This window comes from Lutra lutra, chromosome 7 (assembly GCF_902655055.1).
Source record: "Lutra lutra chromosome 7, mLutLut1.2, whole genome shotgun sequence".
NCBI classification, from domain to species: Eukaryota; Metazoa; Chordata; class Mammalia; order Carnivora; family Mustelidae; genus Lutra; species Lutra lutra.
In genome coordinates, this window is record NC_062284.1 from 105055917 (window position 1) to 105079518 (window position 23602).

The 23602-nt window shown below is 41.3% G+C and overlaps 1 protein-coding gene across 4 annotated transcripts; it reads right to left on the reverse strand.

The window, feature by feature from the left end:
• Nucleotides 1-429: 429 nt before the first annotated feature.
• CCDC198 (coiled-coil domain containing 198) lies at nt 430-23151 on the reverse strand. Of its 4 annotated transcripts, none has more exons than XM_047738915.1 (6): nt 22740-23151; nt 20041-20123; nt 10866-10952; nt 9375-9473; nt 8423-8570; nt 430-685 (listed from the first exon to the last, which is right to left on the reverse strand). In XM_047738915.1, exons 1-6 carry the CDS (start codon nt 22960-22962, stop codon nt 456-458), a joined length of 870 nt encoding a protein of 289 aa, XP_047594871.1. In that variant the 5' UTR covers nt 22963-23151; the 3' UTR covers nt 430-455. The 4 variants fall into 4 exon arrangements, with proteins under 4 accessions (XP_047594871.1, XP_047594870.1, XP_047594872.1 ...); XM_047738914.1 differs by having other exon boundaries at nt 9375-9476; XM_047738916.1 differs by lacking the exon at nt 10866-10952.
• Nucleotides 23152-23602: the final 451 nt, after the last annotated feature.

A 23602-nucleotide genomic window follows, 5' to 3' on the forward strand; every position in this document is an offset into this window, starting at 1 on the left:
CATTTGCTGTGGGGAGTTCTGGGCTGATATAAAAGTAAATTCACTACTCTGATGGAGAGACCACTCAGAGAAACCACATAAAGGGGCTCTGAGACTACAGGGGGAGGGGGTCAGGTCCAGCTGCTGCCTCATCCCGGTTGAACCTCCAAATGACTCTGGTCTAGCTGCCATCTGACTTTCACTATGGAAAGATCACATGAGAGACCAGAGGAAGAACAACCCAGCTGAACCCCACAAGCCACAGAATAGAGGGACAATCAAAGGCCCTAAGTTTTGAGGCAGTTATGCAGCATAGTTAATAATATAGGACAAATCTGTTAACTGTAAGACTCCAAAAGAAAAGACAGTGAATTGGGTTCCTCCAAATAATTCATACAACTAACCTGAAGAACTTTTACAGGGATGCAAGCTTTCAGTGCACTCAGTTTCTAGGCTGGTGAATAGCATTTTTATTTTCAATCAAAAAACTCATCAAAAAGTGGGATTCTTTCTGTCCTGGTCCTCACCAGTGCTTGTGGTTTCTTCTCGCTTTTTCTCAACTCCTCTGAGTCAGAACTAGAACTGTCCCAGAGAAGCTGGCCCCATGCCTCTTGTTCACTGAGCCACGTTTCCATTTTGCCAATTTTCTGGGGACAACAGTCATTCCTTGCTTGGTGTTCTCCCAAATCTTCATTCTGGGAATTTCCTACAAAAAATTTAAATTTTAAATATTTTTTTTCTCTTAACAGTAAATATCACACACACACACACACACACACACACACACACACACACAAACTCAAATATATAAATGAATTCAACTTTATATATATATATATAGCTCCGTAGCATTAAAATTTTTTCCTTGTTATTTTAAATTTTTAAAAATCTTCTGAAAGTCACAAGAACAACACTATACGTACCTATATATCCCAACTCACTGACAACGTTTTGTCACACTATTGCCTTCATTTTATACACACATGCACACACGCATGGTTTTCAGCTGAGCTATTTGAGAATTAGTTGCTGTTACACTCCCCCCAATACATCACCACAAATCTAAGCGCTTTTCCTGCTTAACTACAATACAACTATTACACTTCAAAATTTAACGTTGATATATTACTGTTTTCTAATATATGGTCCACATTCTAATATTCATGATTGTCCCAGTGATGCTCTTTGTAGCTGCTTTTTATTTGCCTATTTGTGTTTTATTTTTTTGATCCAGGATCCAATCTAGGATTACAAATTGCATAATCTTCCCTATCTCTTTTCTTTTTTCTCTTCTTTCTCTCCCTCCTCCCCACTCTTCCTTCTCTCTCTCTCCCTCATTCTCACTCTTGATCCCTCCCTTCTTCCTCCAACCCCCTCCATTCACTGTCTTCTTCTTTTTCCCTAACACTGATATTTTTAAAGAATCCAGACTGGACACCTGGGTGGCTTAGTCAGTTAAGTGGTGACTTCGGCTCAGGGCATGATCTCAGGGGCCTGGGATCGAGTCCCATATCAGGTTCCCTACTTAATGGGTAGCCTGCTTCCCCCTTTCCCTCTGCCTGCTACTCCCCCTGCTTGTATTCTTTCTTTCTCTGTGTGTCAAATAAATAAAATCTTAATAATAATAATAATCCAGATCAATTGTTTTATAGAATGGCCCTAAATCTGGGTTTGTCTGTTTGTGATTAAGGTTAAGCATTTTTGGCAAGAGTATTGCACAGGTGGTGTTACCTAGTGCTATTTATTGAACAACTACTATGTGCTAGGTGCACGATACACACTCTTCCTGAACTTTACATCTGCTCTCACATATTAGAATTGCCTGTGAAGGTTTTTAGAAATGCAAATGCTTGGGCTACACCCCAGACTTATAGAACCAGGAAGTTCAAAGGATCATGCATTTTATTTTACTTTCCAGAAGAGATTTAATCGTTTATTTTTTGGCATAGGATCTTATGTCTGTAGCTTTTTATTCAAGCTGCACCCAGTGCCCTTTTAAAATGCACTTCAGGGAGCACATGTGTGGCTCAGTCAGTTACATGTCCAACTCTTGATTTCATGTCAGGTCATGCTCTCGGGGTCATGGGATCAAGCCCCAGGTCTGGTTCCATGCTCAGCAAGGAGTCTGCTTGAGATTCTCTCTTTCTCTTCCTCTCTCTCTACCTCTCCTTGCCTGGCTCATGTTCTCTCTTTCTCCCCCACAAATAAATAAATAAATCTTAAAAAAAATAATAAAATGCACTTCAGAACAACAGGTGCTTTACTCAAGCAAGCCTGGACTTTAACAAAACAAAAGCAATGGCCACTTCTGAGCTAGGAAAATCATCCTGGGTCAAAACCCAGAATGTTCCCCCCATCCGGTTGAACCAGCCATAATATTTGGATGTCATCTTAAGGATAATTGTTTATTGAATCTTATGGCATATTTTATTTAAGCCCTTGATAGCTGACATTGCATACTGTTACAGGAGAAAATCAAACATCTCAATGTGAGCATTTCTGCCTTGTGATTTATTCGTTTCCTTTCTGCCTCTGAGGGACTACCCTCTTCCCCTTCTTGAATGTTATTATAATTATTGTTATTGTCCATGCACATAGTAGTGACCAAAAACCATAATTGATTCATGTCTGCAACCCCAATCTCTCTCCTGAGCTACAATACACTTTTTTTTTTTTTTTTTTTTTTTTTTTTTTTTTTGTGTACAGCTGGACGTTTCCATTTTTACCTCCTGGCAACATGAGAGACTCACCTTTTCTTTCTCTTTCAAACCCATGTTTTCTCCCAGTTACTCTAATTCAGCAAATTGCTCCAGCTTTGCCCCCTTGTCTGCCTAGTTCTTCAAGAGTAACCCAAGAAGCCTCCTGGTCTTCTTGCTCTCTCCACACACCCACATCCAGTCCATCACTGAGCTCTGCAAATCCTATCTCTTAAATATCTCACATCTGGCTCCTCTTCTGTCACCCTCTCTCCTGGTCCAAGCACCATCTCTCACATGCACTTCTGTTATGTCTGTACCACTTGTCTCCCCATGATCCCTTGCATTCTCCTCTCATCCATCTTCCACAGGGTAGACAGAGTGATGCTTAAAAATGTAAGCCTGATTGTGTGGTTCCCCTAACCTTTCAACGGTTTCCCATTGATCTTAAACTCAAGTTCAAAGTTCTTATTTGACACAACTTGCAAGACCCTGTGTGCCTCCGGAGCCATCTCTGATCACTACTTGAATTTCTCTTTCCCACCCAGTGTCTAGAATCTGCCAGGTTCCTTCCCACTCAAGAGCTTTTGCATGTACTGTGACCATTAATAGTTCCGAATGTTCTAGCACCTTGATCCTCACACTTACATGGATCCCTATCCCCTTTGTCCAGCTACTTCCTGTGTCAGCCTAAATATCACTGCCTCATGGAAACCTTCCGACTCTCTCAGATGGTGAGCTCTCCCAGCTATACTGTCATCAAACTTCTCCTTGTTCATTGTATGTACCATTGCAAAGCCAAGAACCACATTTATGAATACATGCGTGAACCAGTGAGCCATCAGAGAATTTGAGAAGGCGAAAAGTATTGGTAACTGGGACTGGGAAAGACCAGGTGGTGTAATCATCTCTGCTTTGCAAACCAGCCAAGAACTACTAGAAGCATCATTCAGACTGGAAACAGCAATTTTCTGCTGACTAGAGGCAGGAGCTTTGAAACAGAAAGAGAATATTTGTTGATGGTGAGACCTAATGCAATATTAATAATAGCTTAAGTCCCACACCACTCTTGATGTTATGATAATGCAGGCCTAAAGTTAGTGCGTGAGACCAAGTTCACATGTTCAATTTTATTCTTGAGTATCTCTTAAGTCATTCATAAAATATTATATACATAGTTCTGTATACATAGCATTAAAGTGTAAGAACTTCTCAGCTAGATGTCTTTTTACTTGTTGCATTTTTATAAAATCCTGCTTGATTCTCTGGGGTTGCTAGACTTCAGGAAAAACAAAAAGAAAAATACGTTTAAAAACCTAAATGGGTTTTGGGTGAGCAAAGGAGAATGTGTCCAATTTCAAAATGAATCTGGGAAGGGAGAAAAGCAACAGAGGCCAGTGGGGGGGAAATAGGGAGTGATTTTAGGTAGTATAAGGATTCTCTAAAGCATTAAAAAATGTTTGATGGTTATGTATGTTTTAATACATAAATGTTTTAGCAAAATGTATCACCATTGCATCAAACTCAAGATTTCACAGTTATTTCATAGACAAGGTTAAATTTAAAACACATACACACGGGGCGCCTAGGTGGCTCAGTGGGTTAAGCCTCTGCCTTCAGCTTGGGTCATGATCTCAGGGTCCTGGGATCGAGCCCCTCATTGGGCTCTCTGCTCAGCGGGGAGCCTGCTCCCCCCTCTCTCTCTGCCTGCCTCTCTTTATACTTGTGATCTCTCTGTCAAATAAATAAAATCTTTAAACATACACACACACACACACACACACACACACACACACACACACACACACACTCAAACCCTCAGGATACTTTAAAGAAAATACTAAGTAGTTAATGGTGCTGGTCGCCTGATAAGACCAGAATTGTGAAGGTGACAATGTTTTGAAGGGGCCGCCTTCCCTTCAGTTATTTTCACTCAAAGTTATTTTCTTTAAAGTTATTTTCACTCTAAGACCTCAGTTCCATCCTTCTTCTATTGTCTGTTTTTCCATGCATGGGTTTGGTGCTTTACATTTAAATGTGCTTTTATACATATTGGATTAATTTTTCCATAAACCCTACATGGTAGACAAGGCTTTACTCTATTTTACAGATGGGAAGCCTGAAGCTCAGAGAGGTTAAGAGGTTAAGTAACTAGAGTTTAGTTAAAATCTCTGTCTCTATACAGAAATAAAGCTGTCTAGACAAATATATAGCTAATGTTTATGGAGAGGCTACTGTGTGCCAGGCACTGTTCTAGAAACAAAAAGAGGCCCCTGCTCCCATGGAGTTTACATTTAGAAATGTGTTTCTTGGGGCTCAAAGGAAGAGCTTTGATTTCAAGTTCACTGCTTTTTCTATCCACTACCCTGGATTAGATCATGGCTTCTGGAAAAGGCAGGAGTCACATAGATGTGTTAAATCTCATGAAATAGTCCACCCGAAGAACAATGTTTGCTTTGTGTAAGTTAGGAACAAGTGAGCCATCCTCTAAGTTATAACTAATTTATTGCACAAGTTATATGTAATTATTATAGAATTATACAAGTCATGTGTAATTCATTATATAAATAGATACAAAATGTATTTAAAGTGTGTAAATGTAAGATATATGTAAAATTTCATTTTAAACAGGCAGCATTAAACAAAGACCGACCTTTATCTCATAAGAGACCTGTAACTCTCATCCCACCTTCCCAAAGAGGGAACAAGAATGGGCAAATACAGCATTCCATAAGGGGACGTGGGTACAGCAGAATCTGTACTCCAGTTGGAGTAGCAGAAAGCTCCTGTAAATCTATGATCTTGACTTTGTTCCACTTTCAGGAGAAAGCAAAACGAACTAAAAGGAATGAAAGGAAAGATGCTACCTGGGAGTAAGCACAAGGAGTCATTGATCGAGCACATGCCTATCATGGTGGTGAAATCTAGGCTGGGCGGAAGGACTGCCTGCTCTTGGCAGATAAGGTTAGGAGTCACTCCCCTCTACTGGCAGACTTTGTCGAGGCTATCCTGGACAGAGTTCCAAGTCCCTGGATTCCTGATGAGGGTATAGAAGGGGGTGGGGACGGTGGAGCAGGCCTTTGGAGTCAGAAAGACCGGACCTTGAATTCTGGCTCTGTTACATGACAGCCAGGAGTAACTCCTTCTGTTTCTGCTGTGTGAGGATTTAAGAACAACAATGTATGTTGTCTCATGGCAAGCAGTAGACAGACCTCAACCAGAGGGGTGCCTGGGCAGCTCAGCTGGTTAAGCATCCAGCTCTTGGTTTCAGCTCAGGTCACGATCTCAGGGTTGTGAGATCAAGCCCCACGTCTGGCTCCACACTCAGCACTGAGCCTGCTTGAGATTCTCCCTCTCCCTCCTCCCTCCTCCCACTCACGTGCTCTCTCCCACTAAAATAAATAAGTAAATACATCTTTAAACCTTAACTAGAACAAAATGAAGCGGCTTTAAAAAGCCTCAGACATGCAGAGAAACTCTCTTTTCCTCGTGCCACCACCCTTCCCGGGCCCCTCCAGATCTGGGGCACCTTCCAAAGATTTTTACCAATGTTGGTTTTTCTTGGCTTGCCTTCAAGCAATGACTCTGGGTATCTAACTTCAGCTGAGACACGTTTTGGGGGTTGTTTCGACAATATGTTCTAAATTGTAAAACCTGCTTATCTATGTGCCCACATAGCATATTTCATTCTGGCTCTGGGCAGTATATAGGTTCAATAGATTCCCCAAGTAGATTTACATTTATTCGGCCTTTTTGTATTTAATTAAGCCTCCTGTTCCTCGGAGCAGGAGCGGTGTGTCTTTCAGCTGGCAGCGTGGCCTCTTAGAAGCTCTGTACCTCCAGAGACACGTTGGGATTTCTGTGGATCTCTCCGTGGTCAGTCCTATTGACAAGGGATGTGGCTCACAGCACTGCCCACCACATGCATGACCAATATTATGTATTCATAGGGTGGGTTTGCCCTGGGGGAAGACAGATAGGGCAAACGTAATGGGGCTTTAACTGGTGGGAGCACACAGCACAGAGGCTGTGAACAGGGCATCTGTCAGAAGTCCCTGAGCAGTCTGGCCTGGTTGGAGGTGACGTCAGGCACAGGAATGGCTGCAGAGACAGCCACAAAGGTGGGCCAAGAGTGGATCCTGAAGGCTCAGAGTACCAGGGTGAAGAGCTGATTTTTAACATTTTTATTTACTTCTTATTTTTTAGAGCAGGGAGGGGTAAAGGGAGAGAGAGAGAGAGAGAAAAGCTAAAGCAACCTCTAACCCCGAGTGGAGCCCTCCGCGGGGCTCCACCTTACGACCGTGAGATCATGACCCGCGTGGAAATCCAGAGTCTGATGCTTAACCGACTGCACCACCCTGGGGCCCCCAGGGTGAGGAGTTTAGACTGTCCTCAGGCTGATGGAGGCTCGCTGAGGATTTTTATTTTTTTAGGATTTTATTTATTTGAGAGAGAGGGAGAGAGAGAGAGCATGAGCCAGGGGAAGGGTAGAGGGAGAAACAGGCTCCCTGCTCAGCACGTGGGGCTCCATTCCAAGACCCTGGGATCGTGACCTGAGCAGAAGGCAGACACTTAACTGACCGAGCCACCCAGGTGCCCCTCACTGAGGATTTTTTTTAAGCAAGAGAATGATATGGTCACATTGGCATTTTATAAGATTACTTGGCTCTTAGCACTGTGCTTCTGAAACGACTGTGTATGAGAGTCACCGGGCATCTTAATAAAATGTGTATCCTGATTCAGAAGGTCCAGAGTACGGCCTGAAATTCTGCATTTCTAATAAATTCCCTGATGACGCAGATGCTGCTGGTCTGCGGCCAATACTTTCACGACCAAGTAGAGCCGTGGTTCTTAAACTTAAGGGGTATCAGAAGCACCTAAGGGGGTGTTAAACCTGGATGGCTGGCCTCTGTCCCTACATTTTCTGATTCCGTCACTCTGGCTGGTACCCATCCACTCTGCGGGTGATGCTGGTGCTGGTGGCCTGGGCTTGTACTGAGTGCCATCAGGACAGAGGGTTGGTGGAGGAAAGGGAAGATTTGAGGCAGGAACACAGGAGTTGGGAGGCGGGAGCAATAGCCCTGGTGTGACGCGATACCCTGTGGGTGGCATTGGGAATGCGGGAAAGCTAAGAAAGAGTTCAGTTCCCTGTGACATCCACAGGACTTTGGGACCATCCAGCTGCAAGGAGGGAGAGGAGGAGGGCTGGAAAGGTCCTAGGTCTCTGGCCTGAGTGGCCCTGAAAGTAGAGGGCTCACCCACTGAGTAGGAGCAAGTGGGTGGGCTTCAGTTTTCAATGCTCTGAATGAGCCTCTGAGGGCTGCAGGGGAAAAGTGGGGTGGGGGAGGGTGTCTGCAGGTAGCAGACTGGCTGATACCAGTTCGCTATTTAATAGAAGTCCCCCTGCTTCATTCGCTTTAATCACAAGCTGAGACGCTCTTTTGCCTCTTCTCTTCCTAGGGACGGAGCCAGGATGGCCACAATGCATGCGAAGCCCCAGAAACCACTAAAAAGAGACCTCTTCTAACAGTGTTTGAGCGTCTGTCTTTTCCTTCCAGCCGCCCCAAATTGCATGACACGGCGTGATCCCTACTTTCCAGGAAGTACAATATCAGCAGAAACCCAAGGCTACTTGCTGTCCATCCACCACCTCTCCCCCTCCCCACACTCCTGACAGAAGTTTATTTGATGAAACTTTAAAAACACTTGAAATATTTTATTTTGCTAAAATAATTTACATGACTGACCTGGACTTCTTCTGTTTAAGGTTTCATTCGGCAACAAGGTTGGAAGGTCCCTGTCATCATTTCTTGGGACGCTTTGAAGGATTTTCTTGGCTTTATGGTCCCTCGGTTTTTGCTTATTACTTCTTGCCTCCCTGCGAAGACTTTTCTTCTGAAAATGATCAGCTGTCATGGATTAGTGTTCTCCCCCTGAGCTCCTGTCACCAGAATAGGTCACCAGACCAGCCACTTTGCAAGTCGTGTGCTTATGTGTACTCTGGTCCCCTAACCAGAACATAGTTTTCTTTTTCCTATTAGAGGGTATAGAAATTTCTCTATGCACAGTCTAGTTAGGAGAGAGTCTCAAAAAGGCATGGCTTGATTTAAGAGGAGGACCGTTGTAAAACATTTGTTGGTAGGCCACTGACTCTGGGATTGTAGAAGACAGTGATTTTAGGCTTAAATACGAGAGTGAGGAGTTTGGAATATGACAATTCCAGGAGACATTACTGTAAAGGGGTCTGTTATAAGAGCTGGTTCTTGTAGGATAACCCCACGGTGTGGATTATGGAGGATGCCTAGGTATCAAGATAAAGACCGACTCACCCCCTTCTATTTTCCTGAACCAAGACAAGCGATCTAACCTCATTTTTCTGCTGGAACCAGAATGTCATGAGAGCAGTTTGTGGTGGGTTGGGGGTGGGGGGGGGTTGGCAGGTGGGGAGGAAGGAAAGAAAGAAAAAACAGAGAGACTTGGGACAAAGATTCATCCTTGAGACTCAAAACAAAGAAAAGGTTCAAAAGGCTCGGTGGCAGAAGGGATCTTTCCGATGCTTCCCGAGGCTTTGGTGCCAATGACCAAATTTAAAATGCTAAGTAAAGCCTGGGGATGCTAAGCCATTCGAATGCGAGGGCAGTGATTATGTGGAGTAAATGTGGTAAATATGCCAGCCTTCTTCTCTCTTCTCATACTTACCTCTTGTCTGTTACGGTTCATTTCCAGCATTCGCATCTTATGTAAATATTGCCTCTTCCTGGGAGTGTACCCTGGAGTTTGCATCTTCTTTTCCAGTTCCTGCTGGGAAAGATGACACACTCGTTAGAATGGGGTAATTTATTACTGACTCTGCGATCCACAACTTGTGATTATTCTTTCTTTATCTTCTCCTTTTTTTTTTTTTTGGACCAAAGTGAGATCTTAATCAGCCATCAGTTATAATCCGTAGAGATCTCTTGTCAAAGAGATGTCAAAGGTGGATCATTGTAGTTCCCCACCAAGTCCTTTGTGTCGCTATCAGTGAATGGAGATTCGCTGTGTGTATAATGCAGTTTTTAAGGTTCGTGTAGGGTTTTGCAAACCTTAAGTGGAACTATGTTTCTGCATCTCATTTTGATGAGCTATCACTTACCCTGTCAATAGATGCTCATTACTGTCTCCCCAGAAATGTGTTCTGGTTGGGTAAGATTGGCCTCTTTCTTCTTACCTCTTCTGCCATTGTCTGGCTATGACATCGGGGGGAGCCACAGAATAGCTAATGGAACCCATTTCTATAGCCTGGACCCCCATATACCAATATAAGCCCTGGTATATTAGGAAGTCAATTATTTGTGACTTTGGTGATCTCCCCCAGTGCATCACAAACCCCGAGGGGACAGTGAAGACAGTTATTAAGGGCAGCCAGGGTGAAAACACCCTTGTTTGTTGCTTGCTGTGGATAGGTGAGGGAAGGGTATGGCAGTCAGACGTGCTCAGTGATACCCTTTTGCTGCCCTGGGGACAGGGACTGTGTTGGCAGTTGTGAGCCTCCTGAGGGGACCATCTCCACAGTGCTGCCAGCGTCACAAACCTGGCCTTGACATCTTTTACCAAATCATTCAGCTGTGCAGCAGCGCCTAGCTGGCTGGCCCCAAAATGAATCAGGAGTGGAAAGCGCTGAAAATCTACTACCTCCCAGTTTTCATGTCTGCATGAGGGGCGTCTGCTCAGCAGAATATGACAAATGAATAAAAGGGAAAAGCTCTTCAGAAGACCTTTTCCAGGGATTCTTTTTTTGGTGAGGTTATGGTAAATAAGTTAGGAACACCTCATAGAAATGATTTGCCCTAAAAACTGAGAATGAAGAGAAAGGTTTCACCTGAGGAGAAGAATAAAAAGAAAGAGTTACACTAGATTTTTCATAAATTTGAATACTTCTAGAATTAGCAATGTCCAGGAAAACTCATCTCTCTTACCTGAATCTCCCTGTTTTCACTAGGAAGTGGAGAAGGGCCCAGAGTTTACCTCAGAGACGAGAGTATTTGCCAGTTGGAGGCAGGCCCAGGAGAGAACGTACAGCTTTGGGAGGTCCTAACTCTGAATGACCTCATAGTTAGATTTGTCTTTGAGGTCTTCTGTGCAAGGAGTATATGAAAAGGAGAGCCCACCTCCCCCCACTACCCACCCCCTCCTGCGAGGGCTACAGTTCACCTTTGCTTTGTGAGTTGTTCTGGCTTCATGCTGGCTCGGGAGCGTTTCAGAAGTAATTACTTGTGGCAGGTCAATGGGTTCAAGCCTCTAGAAGTCCAACATTTAGAGCATTCAGTATTCCTCATGCCATGAGATGATGAAACATAAAAGCCAGACATTAAACTATCTTAACGCTTTGCAAAAGCAGCAGTTATTCCTGAGAGCACATAGGGACAGCGATTTCAACAAGATTATGGTCATATCTATGCAAAAGACATTTCAACTTATCTGGATTCTTTATTGTCCTATTGCTCTGCTGTCAGGGACTTCTTGATCTAAATACATTAAGAATCCTTTTCTGTCAGCATCAAGGGACCAAGTCCAAAGCTATAGAACAACAAGGGTCTTAGAGTATTAGAGATGAAAGAAACACCAAGAATTTGTTCTATTCATTTCTTAGCCACCCCGCTGGACTCTTCCAGTTCTTAGGTGAGTGACCTGTATTTAAGATCTCCAGAGAAGCTGGAGATGACTTAAGAAGTAGGAGGAGAATGAGGAGTACACCAAGTGTGAGCACCACTCCCACCTTAGTTCAACGTTCAAGGCAAATGATGGTTCATTTTGAAATTAATTTTTATTGCAGTCTGATTGGTTGCATTATCAAGGGGTAGACCTGGAGGCCCACTTGGCTTTCAAGATGACCAGAGTAAAAAGAGAGTGGCGGGGGGCGGGGCGGGGGAGCAGGGAAATAGATGCTGAGCGAGCAGCACTCAAGGCAAGCATGACTTGTGCCTCCTGCTACTTCTCTGTAGAACACTTTCCTGGCCTCTGGGCCCAGACCCAAGCTGTTCGAGGGAAAACAACCTGCATTCCTTTCTCCTGTCACAGCCCAAACCTCGCCTGGCAAGGAAGAAAATGAGGGCAAAGGATTTGGAGACTGGGAGGAGAGACAAAGGGAAAGAACTCATCTTTAGGTTAGATGTGTGCCTGTGCTAGACAATTTGCACTTGTGCTAGAAAGTAATTCCCTGTTCCATTCTCACCTTAGGTATAGAAAGGAGGGGTTTTAACATGAGAACCATGCAAGGATGCAATGAGAGGTGATGAGAACTAGTAAGAGAGAGGTTTGTCTGGCTCTCTTCTCTGCTGGGAAAATGGGACCTGCTGGTATAAAGAGGTAGCCGCCGATCAGACCAGAACCTTTGGGGAATAGAGACCATGGGGAAAGAGTTATCCAGGCACCTGTGAGAAGAAGAATTAGCAGTGACCGGAGTGGGTAATCAGGGTCTGAGGGGGGGGACAAGGAAATGTTTGTGCTACTCCCAGGACTTGGTTCAGGATCTAGTTCTTTCTGGTGATGAGGCCCATGAACCTTTACAGTTGCCCCTGTCTGTCACTCCCAGGGCCAAAATGTCATCTGGTTCAGTCCTCTCATGAACTCTGTGGGTAATTATGATGGTTCCTCATTGTTGAGAGGTTAATAATTGTCCCAGTTTGCACAGATAGAAAATGGCAACTCTAGAATTCAAGTTCAGGTTTATCCAGTTCCAAATACCATGCGCCTTCCTCTTCTGCTTGTTCCTAAACCTGGTTTATCATAAGAATCTCCTGGAATTAAACACACACACACACACACACACACACACACACACACACCCAAAACCCTGGGTTATTCACTGGGGATTGTGATTCAACAGGTCTAGAATCTGTTCTGGGAATGAATATTCACATTACATATATATAAATAATAAACTTTAATTTTTAAGGAAGATCAGGTTCATAGCAAAACCGTAAAGTACAGAGAGTTCCCAGATACTCCCTGCCCCCACATGTGCCTAGCCTCCTCCACTATCAACATCCCTTACCAGAGCAGTACATCTGTTACAATGGATAAACCTACATTCACACATAATTATCACTGAAAGTCGATTGTTTAAATTAGGGTTCACTCTTGGTGTTGTACAGTCTATAGATTTGGACAAATGTATAATGACATGTATCAACCAATGTAGTATCTTACAGAATAGTTTCATTGCTCTAAAAATCCTTTGTGTTTTGTCCATTCATCCCTCTCTTCCTCCCCTTACCCTCTGGCAACAACTGATCTTTTTACTGTCTCTGTTGTTTTGTCTTCTCTGAAATGTCAGTATTTTTGGAATCATACAGTATATAGTCTTTTCAGATTGGCTTCTTTCAATTAATACACACTTAAATTTTCTCCAGATAGGTGCACCTGTGTGGTTCAGTTGGTAAAGTCTGACTCTTGATTTTGGCTCAGGTCATGATCTTAGGGTGATGAAATCGAGCCCCATGTTGGGCTCTATGCTCAGCATGGAGTCTGCTTCTCTGTCTCTCTCTTGGCCTCTCACTCTGCTTATTCTCCCCACCCCTTTCTAAAATAGGCAAATAAGTCTTTAAGCTTTCTCCACATATTTTCATAGCTTGGCAGTTAATTTCTTTTTTAGTGCTGAATAATATTCCATGATATGGATGTACCACAATATCTTCATCTATTCATCTCCTAAGGACATTTGGTTACACCCAAATTTTGGAAATTATGAATAAAGCTGCCACACTCATCCCTGTGCAGGTTTTGTGTGGACATCAATTTTCAATTCATTTGGGCAAATACTAAGGCTCACAACTGCTGGGTTGTATGGGAAGAGTATGTTTAGTTTTATAAGAAGTTCCTGCTGCTCCACATCCTTGCCAACATTTGGTGTTGTCAATGTTCTGGATTTTGGCTACTCTAACATGTGTATAGTGGTATCCTATTGTTGTTTTAATTTCCATTTCCCTTATGACATATGATGTTGAACATATTTTCATATGCTTACTAGCCCTCTTTGATCATCTCTACTTGCCTTCTTACTATCTTGAAATTACCTTCTGCAGAGCAAAAGGTTTTAATTTCAATGAGGTCCAGCTTCTCAGTTTGTTTTTTTGGAATGTATTTCCAGGGCATTCTGATGATTTTCTAAGTTGAGGTCCACTGGCTTCCATACTGCCTCAAGTGAATAAAGGAACTACATCAGAGTAGACCACAGAGTATTTATTTGTGGCACATTATTAAAAATTTGAGTCTGAAGACGCCAGCTATTTAAATATTTTCAGCTACTTAAAATAATCTATCCATAAATTCTTAGCGTTGGATTTTTCTTTGAAAATATAAATATATGTTCTTCTATTTTCAGCCTCATTTTAATTAAACCTATAATTCTGATAAGGGTTAAAGAGTAGGTGTCTTTAAGAACCCTCTCCAGGCAATTACTTTCTTCCTGGCCTTACAAAAGAACTGAAGAATCACACTATTGCACCACAGAGGGCACTAGATGGCAGCAACTAACATTGCAAGTAGGATCCCTCCCAGAAGTACTTGCACTTGGCCTGAGAAGTACAGCAGAAAAAATGTTGGCTGCTTGGCTTCTCTAAACAAACCAACCAGTCAAATGAGATTGCCCCAGAATTCTGGGTTCATATCAATGTTCCTTTTCCCAGCTTGGGATGCAAACTGCCTCCCTTCATCACCTTCAGAGAGAATACAAGGGAAGGAATGACTGGAGAACTGGTATGGTAGAATGACTTTTTTTTTTTTTTTTTAAATCTCGTGTTATAAAAAATGTATTATCTGTCTAAAGGTTTCTGGGTTATTTGGCTTCTCAAGTGAAACAAACAGTCAGGCCAATCAGTTGAAGTGTCAGCTGGGAAACTCCGAAGACTGGAGATGAGAACAAGCAGAAGTTACTGAGCTTCGTGATACACTAGCCTGAGACGGTTGCTTCTTTATAGTAGCAGGAAGGGAAAGATGGGCAGGAGAAGCTCAAGGAAATTGTAAATTTTGATTGCACCATGACTTAAGAATGTATGTCCTTTAAGGGTCTCAGAAGAAGGTAAAGGTGTCCAGGGCAGCCTTGAAGCAAGAAATCATGAGCCCAGGGAGGAATTTTTGATCAAGGCATTGCAATGAGTTCACATTTCAATATCTTTCTTTGCCCCAAACATCTAGCAGTGAAAAATAAAACATAAAGCCAAAAAAGATATGGTTGGGCTCTAATACAAGATATATATCTCCATGGACCAGAAAACAAACAGAAATACATACTTAGAGGAAGCTGATCGATAAGGCATTTGGGGCTCCTGATGGCAGTGAGTTATTTCTAGAGGTTAAAAGGGACCTAAAAATGCTCCATGTAAGATGGCAAACTAGAGCCAGGATTACAGCTTGACATGAAGGGCTGAGCTGTTCTCTACCTTTTTACCCAGTACAAGAGAGCTGCATCAAAATGGAAGTTGGAAGATCTGTTTTACAAGCATTATCAGAATGTTGAATATTAAGAATATTAAGCAGCCATAAAAAAGGATGAGATCTTGCCATTTGCTCCAACATGGATAGACCTAGAGAGTATAGCATTAAGTGAAATAAGTCAGGCTGAGAAAGACAAAAACCATGATTTCACTCAAGATATTCAAAATAGGAGGGGAAACCCCCCTGATGTTATTTTGATGGTCAACATTGTCTTGCTTAGGCTACAGCCTCTAGTTAGTCAAACACTAAACTAGGTGTTGCTGTGATATTAAGTGATTAAAGTCCATAATCATTTAACTTTTATTTTTAAAGATTTTATTTATTTTGAGAGAGAGAGAGAGGGCACAAAAGCAGGGGGAGGGAGAGAGACAGAGGGAGAGACCGAATCTCAAGCAGACTCCATGCTGAGCGTGGAACCCAACACTGGGCTCGATCTCAGGACCCTAAAATTACTATCCAAGTTGAAATCAAGACTTGGACACTTAACTGACTGGGCCACCCAGGCTCCCCCATAATCATTTGACTTTAAGTCAGGAAGATTATTTTAGATAATCTGGGTGGACCTGGTTTAATCAGTTGAAAGGTCTTAAGGGCAAAGCTGAGGCACCCTGAAGAATAGAAAATTCTACTTATGGACAGCAGCTTCAGCTGCAGTTGCAGCCTGACCTCCCTGATGGCCTGCCCTGTGGTTTCGGACTTGCCTTGTCAGTCTCCACAATCATGTAAGCCAATTCTTTGCAATATGATATATGTATATCATATTGCAAAGATATATATATCATATTGCAAAGAATACACACACACACACACACACACACACACATATGTATATATAATCTCCTTCTACTGGTTTTGTTTCTCTGGTTGAATACTGACTAATATAGGTACCTAGAAACGAACCTAAAAAAAAACTACACAAAACCCCTGTGGAGAAATTATGAAATGTTATTAAAAGATCTAAAAGAAAATTGGAGTAAACGGAGATTTATGCAAAGTGTGTGGTTTAGAAGACTCAGTATTATAAATGTGGTGAATTTTCCCCCAATTAATCAATGAATGCATTTCAGTTAAAACGTTTGCAAGGTTTTTAATGGACTTGATAAAAAGACTCAAACTTCACATGGAAAAGCAAAGCACCATAAATAACAAAGATAATTCTGAAAAAGAAAAAACGACTTGCTGTATTAGATATTAAAACTTAAAGATACATAATTAAGGCAGTGAGGAATTCCTATGGAGATACACAAATAAACCAATGCAACAGAAGAGAGAACCTGAAAACAGACTCAGGAAGCTCTGGAAACTGAATATAGGACAGAAGTATCTTTTTAAATCAATGGTCAAAGAAGGATGACTTCATAAAGAGTGTTGGGACAATAGGTTATTCAAATGAAAAAAAGTAAAATTAAATTCCAAATTCACATCTGCACACAAATTAATTTCAGACAGATTAAGACCTAAATGTGAAAAGGCAAATATTATAAATTTCAGAAAGAAATAAACAAGAGGAGCACCTGGGTGGCTCAATTGGTTAAGCATCTGCTTTCAGCTCTGGTCACGGTCCCTGGGGGTCCTCGGATCAAGCCCTGAGGCAGGCTCCCCGCTCCTTGCTTGTGCTAGCTCTCTCTTACTCACTCTCTCAAATAAATAAATAAAATATTTAAAAAAAAGAAATAAAGAAGGATATCTTTACGACCTTGGGGAAAATAAAAATTTCTTAGACAATATACAAGAAATACAAAACATAAACCCTAAGATTGAGAAATTTGACATTTGAAGTGGAAATCTTTGTGTCCACACACAGGCAAAATGAAAAGCCAAGCCATAGATGGAGAAAAGATATTTGCAACACATGTAACTAACAAAGGGCTAGATCTAAGACATATAAAGCACTCTCATAAATCACAAAGAAACAAATAATTGAAAATGGGCAAAGAGTTAGAAAAGACAAGGAAAGGGAAACGTTTGTGACAAATTATATAATACTGAAAACAGCACAATGAAAATGGTGGGAACAGCCCTCCTTATCTCTCACCAGCAGGGTTTATACTCATCTTTGCCCCTTTGTATTCACTCATTTGATATTTATTCAACTCATATTTATTGATCACCTATTACATGCCAGATACTGTTCTAGACACTTAGATACACTAATGAAGACAAGCGACAAAAATCTCTGCCTGTGTGAAAGATAATATCCTAATACTGGCTGGGAGGTGATGAACAAAATACACAAAGAACGTATTAGAAGTGAATTGTTTGGTGTGTTAGAAGTCAATGCTCTGAGGAAAAGAAAAGATAATGGTGGCTGATGGGAACCAGGAGTACCAGGTTAAGAGTAAGTGACAACTGTCACGAGGTTATCATGAGAAGCCTGTTGAATGGTGAGATTTAAGCAAATCTTGGGAGATGAAGGAAGAAGTCATCCCAGGAAGTCACATTACATGGGGCCTTATGGGGGGTGTGTGGTTGACCATCTCCACCTTAGGTAGGACCGGAGATGGTTGGATGAGAAGGTGAATCAGGCCAGAAGGGACAGTTGAGATCAACTTTTCAACACGAGATGAGCACATTGGGTTCAGAGTTCCCTGGCAGAGGCTCTTAGAATTCAGCAGTTGGAGTTGGAGAACTTTAGTTCATGACCCGCTCTTTACTTGAGAAGTAGATGTTTAGGAAGTGGAGAGTGCCAAACGTGCAACTCAAATTATTTAGGATGCAATTAGATTTGGTTTAATAATTAAAAATACTTTTAGAATTTTCTTTGGCAGAGATTAGGCTATTAATTAGCATGTCATGGGAACCCAGCATTTATTATTCTCTCAAAAACCCATTTGTGGTGGAAAATGTGCTGAGCCTCATTTGTGAAGATAATTATAGCTGATATCTTTGGGAGTGTCTGCCAAGTTCCCAGTGATTTCCCTCTTCTCTGGGAGCTGCTTCCAGAATTTATTGGGGCGGGGGAAGGGGGGCGTCTCTGCCCACACTTCTACTGTGTGAGCATCTCCTCTGGTCATAGCTTATTGGAACAGAACTGGAATCACGAGCAAAACTGAGCCAATAAGATCTTTTCTCCCAGGAATTTCGAATTGGAGCCAAAAGAGCCAGGCTGATCTGTTTGATTCCTGAATGCAAATTCAGGAATTGAGGGTGGCCATATTTCACCAAGTGGTCTTGAGGAGCAGAGAAAGTCGATTCGCAGGAAGAATAAAGCATATGCACAGAGAAGAGCTCAGGGGAGACACAGAGGGAGTTGTGTCTTTCAGGTTCCCAGGCAAAGCTGTTACCTGAAGTCCAACTGCCTCCCAGCTCTTGGGTTCAACAAACACTCCTGTAACTCATGACATTGGCAGCTAGCCAATCAGACTTACAATTCAGGGATGCTATAGGTCTGCGATAGCAGGGAGAATGCATTTTGATTTTTATTCCCACCATGGATAATGGGGCTCGTTGTCGTTCATTCACCATTCATTCATAAGCCTTTTTGAGGCTGCAATTAAGTGTCAGTGGCTGAAGATATAAGACAGAGTAAGACACAGTCTTTGCACTCAAATAATTCATTTGCCTTGGTTTTTAAAGTGGTTGGTTAGAATACAGTCTTTGGTTTTGAAACACCAAAGTTCTCCTTTTGAGCTTGAAATGATTTGAGAATCAAAGCCTAACTTTAGCTGCTTTTAACTTTAGATGGATATAAAAAGTACTTTCTGAACCTCAGACTGCTACACAAATCCTTTTCACTGGTTATAGTAATATCTCCTACTTGAGTTATTCAGTTGCTGACCCAGGAACACATATTAAGCACACTCCTTTGAAGAGGTACATCTGATTTAGGAATAAAACATAAGTTTTAAAATTGTCCAGTGTAGCTAGAGATTTTGCTCAAAGGTTTTAAAATTATGTATCAATTTGATATAATTATCCTTTATTTTTTATTTAAATCAAAATGTTTTGAGGTTTCCAATATTTTGGGAAAAATGCTTTTTTTGTGAACAAATTATATAATCACTTCCAACAATGACTGTGAGCTTCTGGAGAAGACAGGTAAATAAAAACCAACTGAAACAGAAATAATCTCCAACAAATGAGCTCATATACCTCTGGGATTTGTCCAGATGTCTGGGTAAATTGTGTAGCAGTTGGGATTTGGTTCCAATTCCTTTTTCTTTTCCCCCCAATTCCTTTTTTCAGATGTCAGTGATAGATCCTGCTCACAGGAGAGCCCAAACAACCCCTTCTCTTAGCTGATGCCCATGTTCAAGGATCCACTCAGATCTCTTTCCCCTTCTAGGATGAGTGTTCTTAGAATTTATAACTCCCTAGAGGGAATTCATTAAGTATTTATTAAGGTGAATGCATTTAAAGTTCTTGCTTTGCTGCCTTGGAATCCCATGTCCTCAACTGCAACAACCAGTTAACATTTAGAACGATGGAAGGTTATAATGGAATAGAAGGTCTGTAGAAGCTCTTTTCTCCTAGAGGTGTAGGAAAGTTAAATGATTGACATTGATCAAGTTGTGCGGAGTGTATCTGACTTGAAGTAGGTGCTCATTAAATAGTCCTAGCTATTATGATTGTTATTATTGTTCGTTGCAAGTGACTCCTCCATAGTCCTCTAGCTCATCAGTGCAAAATGCAGGTCTTTTGAATCCCATGATGCCTGTGTCTTTGATGCTATGTTTCCTTCTGTTGGTGGTGGTCTTAAAAATGAAATCATTACAAAAGGAAATCCTAAAGAAGTAAGGTCTTTGCAACTGACAACATTCTCTTTATAACAACATTCTTATTCTTATTAACTTAGTCATTTTCAATATCCCTCCTTTATGATTAGAGTTAAAAAGGGATGTTACCATGAAATCCAAGAAATTCTTTATGAATCCTTTTAAATTCATCTTACTTGAAGTCTTCGGGGTGGATGCCTTTTAATAATACTTGTTTCTCCGTGTTCCAGTGGAATGTCAAAATACATGGCCCTGGGTACTTGAAGGATTGGGAGAGAAATAAAAACAAACCATAAACAAATTGGCTATTAAATTAGGCTAATTATTAGACTTTGTTAATACAGTTTGGTACATTTTTAGTTATATATGTCCAACCTATATGTTGAATGTGGAGATGAAACACATAGGCAGAGGTCCTAAATGAATGATAAAATATTAGCCTAGACCCAGGATTTAATTTCTGCTTTCCTCATTTCTTCTCTGGAATTATATTAGATGGAATTCATATTGGACTTATATTATAAGGGATTGGAGAAATCAATAATGTATTGACTACAAATATTGTTCAAACACAGAAGTTGGTCTGGAAAATGGGAACTTTTTCGTTTGTCTTAATTTCATGAAATCTCTCCAAAATTAATTTGGGAAATCAGAAAAAAATATACTTTTAAGAATTGAAAATAAGTTTTCTTTTCAGATGAAATGGATGGTAGATAGATAGGTGGGTAGATATTAGATACAGAGATGATTAAAAAAAATGGAGCATGAGTTTGTGATAGGAGTATGCAGTGTTTAGCATTGTATGTTCCCAATTAAATAGTTCTCCCAACTAGGGAAACAAATGCTCACAAGTTGCCCTATAATACAACATATCAATATTCTTTCCTGATGAAGTGAGCCTGCACTATAGAACTAAGCCTTGTTAGGAAACAGAGCTAGGACTGAAGAGGTCCATTATGGGTTTTATTTTTTAGCTTGATTACCCTGGAGCATTAGGACAGCTACCATCATCAACGCGGCAGGAAGAAAGTTTTGTGTTTTCCTCGTAGTAATCGGAAGCATTCTAATTTCTAGGTTGTTGCACAGACTATTCTACAATTTCACTTTGCATTCTAAATGGAAAACTCCCTGCGTAATTATGTGTTTCTATCCTTACAGCCATTTGAATAACCACCTTAAAAACTTCACCACATTGATTTTTTCTTTCAAAAGATGCTGGCATATTGAACAAGACAGAAACAACAGTAATGACAACAAAAACAATTTTTGATTAAAAAATGTAAGTATTTCTGGCAACATTTTTTCAGCAGCCTGGCTATTCCTTATTTTTATATTATGACTTGAGTAATAACACTTCATTATTTAATTTGATTCATCACAAATGGTAGATAGAGGCTGTGTCAGGCAGTTATATTTTTACCCTTGATTTATAAATGAAGGAAGTTGATGCAGTAATTTCCCCAAACTCATACAATTTGGCATTTGGTAGAGCTGAGTCAGAATATGGGTTTCTTAAAATTAGCGATCAGAACTTCCGCCATCCCTTTGTTATTTTTTTTTTTTTAAGAGAGAGTGAGAGAGAGAATGAGAGGAGAGAAGGTCAGAGGGAGAAGCAGACTTCCCATGGAGCTGGGAGCCCAATGCGGGACTCTGGGATCATGACCTGAGCTGAAGGCAGTTGCTTAACCAACTGAGCCACCCAGGCAGCCCCCCTTTGTTATTTTTAATGTGACTTTGTCTAAATAATACTATTTTGAAAATATTTTCAAAATAAGAATATTTTCAGGTGGGACTCTAAGGCATTAGAATCAGTTTTCAATCAGTTTTCACTATTCAGTTACCAGAATCTTAAAACTCTGGATGCATGGTTTGGATTAAAAAAACAATAATAATAAAGGAACTCTTCAATGAATGTGGGGAAAAATTCCCATTCACGTGCTTAGGAAGTTGGAGACATAAAAATAGGCCATATACCAGTCAAAGGTTGTTCATTCTACAGAAAGAGCCATGAGAATCAGTCTGGGTGAGATCCACCAGATACAGAAAGAGGATATAAGGCTTTCTGGACAAGTTGACCAGTAATGGGAACTTGTTTGTGTTATTGATCCAGAATATAAAGAATAAAATTATATAGATATATACATATGCATGCATTATATACTTATATTTTTCTTCCCAAGTTAGCATCACTGTTTAATTATCCTTGTGGTTGACATAAAAATTTTACATGTCTTATAAAATATCCTGGGATAATTTATAGCCACTTCAGGCTCAGAGTTTCCAAACATCATGGGGGAAAATTCTCCTCATTCGGCAGATGACAGAACTTAGTTCAGATTCTGCATGAAGAATGTGGGTTTGGGGAGGGGGTGACTCATTCTCTCATCTGTACTGCAATAAATCAATTCTGTTTGGGGTGGTTTCCAAATTCACATTAGGATGAATTCACTCCTAAAGTGTTGCTTTCAAAACAACAAAGCCTGATGCACTCAATGGTACTGGAGAGAATGATTTAAATTTAGAATCCAACTGAAACATATGATTGTCATAATTTATCACATCTTATCTATATAATTTTAATCATCTGGCAAAGCTAGGTATAAACATTGAAAGCACTGTAAACTAAGCTGAAACAGAATGATTTTTTCCTTCTCATGTCGAATGGTAAAAAGCCTTCGGTGAGCAGTTTACACACCAGTTCCAGGGCATCCAGAGTCCTCGACAAACACGCACCCTCAAGCTGAAAGACGTCCCCTTACATTTCAGCAATTTTGGAAACTTCCTGGTACGACTGTGAGGACAGACAGTCAAGTGTTTCTGCACATAGTTTCCGTTGGCCCAAACCCACACACCTCACGGTGGGTGCCACACCTACCTGCGGAGTATCTTCCACACCAGGTCTCCCGAAGAGGTGGCAGCTGCCCTTCCAGAGCTTTCTTCGGGTCCTGCAGCCTTGCGAACAGGTACGAACTCTTTTCTTCCAGATTCTGATTGAGCGCCAAGTCCATGGGGCTGGCAGAGGGAGCCTCTCCCTCTTTGTCTCGCAAGGGAGCTACTTTGGTCACCCGACGGTGAGCCTTAGAGTGGCTCAGACCCATTTCACGCTAACAACATTCAAAGCACAACCATGAGGGAAGTGGTTTGGGGCCTTGAACTGAGCTCGTCCTCATTAAGGTACGTCAGAATTTTACCTCAGCAACTTGGAGCACTTCATGGCATCTTTCTAGCTTTCTTTCACAGCACAGTAAACCCTCTGGCCAGTGCCTGGGAGGATGGTTTCCATGGAGATGTCCCTTCAACTCCTCCTCTGCCATTTCAGACCCAAAGAATCCAGTTAAACATTGACTCGGTTATGCTACTTTCTGAAAAACTCAGGGGTAGGAACGAAGCCACTGTTGATCATTAAACAAATCTCTAACACCAGGAAGGCCATTAACAGGGATGGAGAGCGGAGGTTTAACGAAGCCTTAAACTTGACTCTTTGATTGCACATGCCCTTCAATGACATCGTTGAGAGCTACCCACTGATAATAGCTAAATCACTGTCAGAGGCAAAGGGATGCATGCTAATCATCATTTGTGAATCTTTCATTTTAATTGAAGAATTTCTGTTCCGAATAGGATCAGTAACAGCGGAGTGGCTAAAATAATCTTATTTTTCTTTCAATACCTTGAATTGCCTTTGAAGGGATTAATACATTACAGGAGGGCATGGAGACAGTACAATTTCTTTCCCGG

Excerpts from the sequence above, each read along its gene's own strand:
- CCDC198 (XM_047738914.1), bottom strand. The coding sequence starts at position 22,962 with ATGGGTCTGAGCCACTCTAAGGCTCACCGTCGGGTGACCAAAGTAGCT. Across the intron at positions 8,571-9,374 it reads TGAACCGTAACAGACAAGAG|AAGAAAAGTCTTCGCAGGGA; the intron begins GTAAGTATGAGA and ends GATCATTTTCAG. Across the intron at positions 686-8,422 it reads CTTAAACAGAAGAAGTCCAG|GAAATTCCCAGAATGAAGAT; the intron begins GTCAGTCATGTA and ends AATTTTTTGTAG.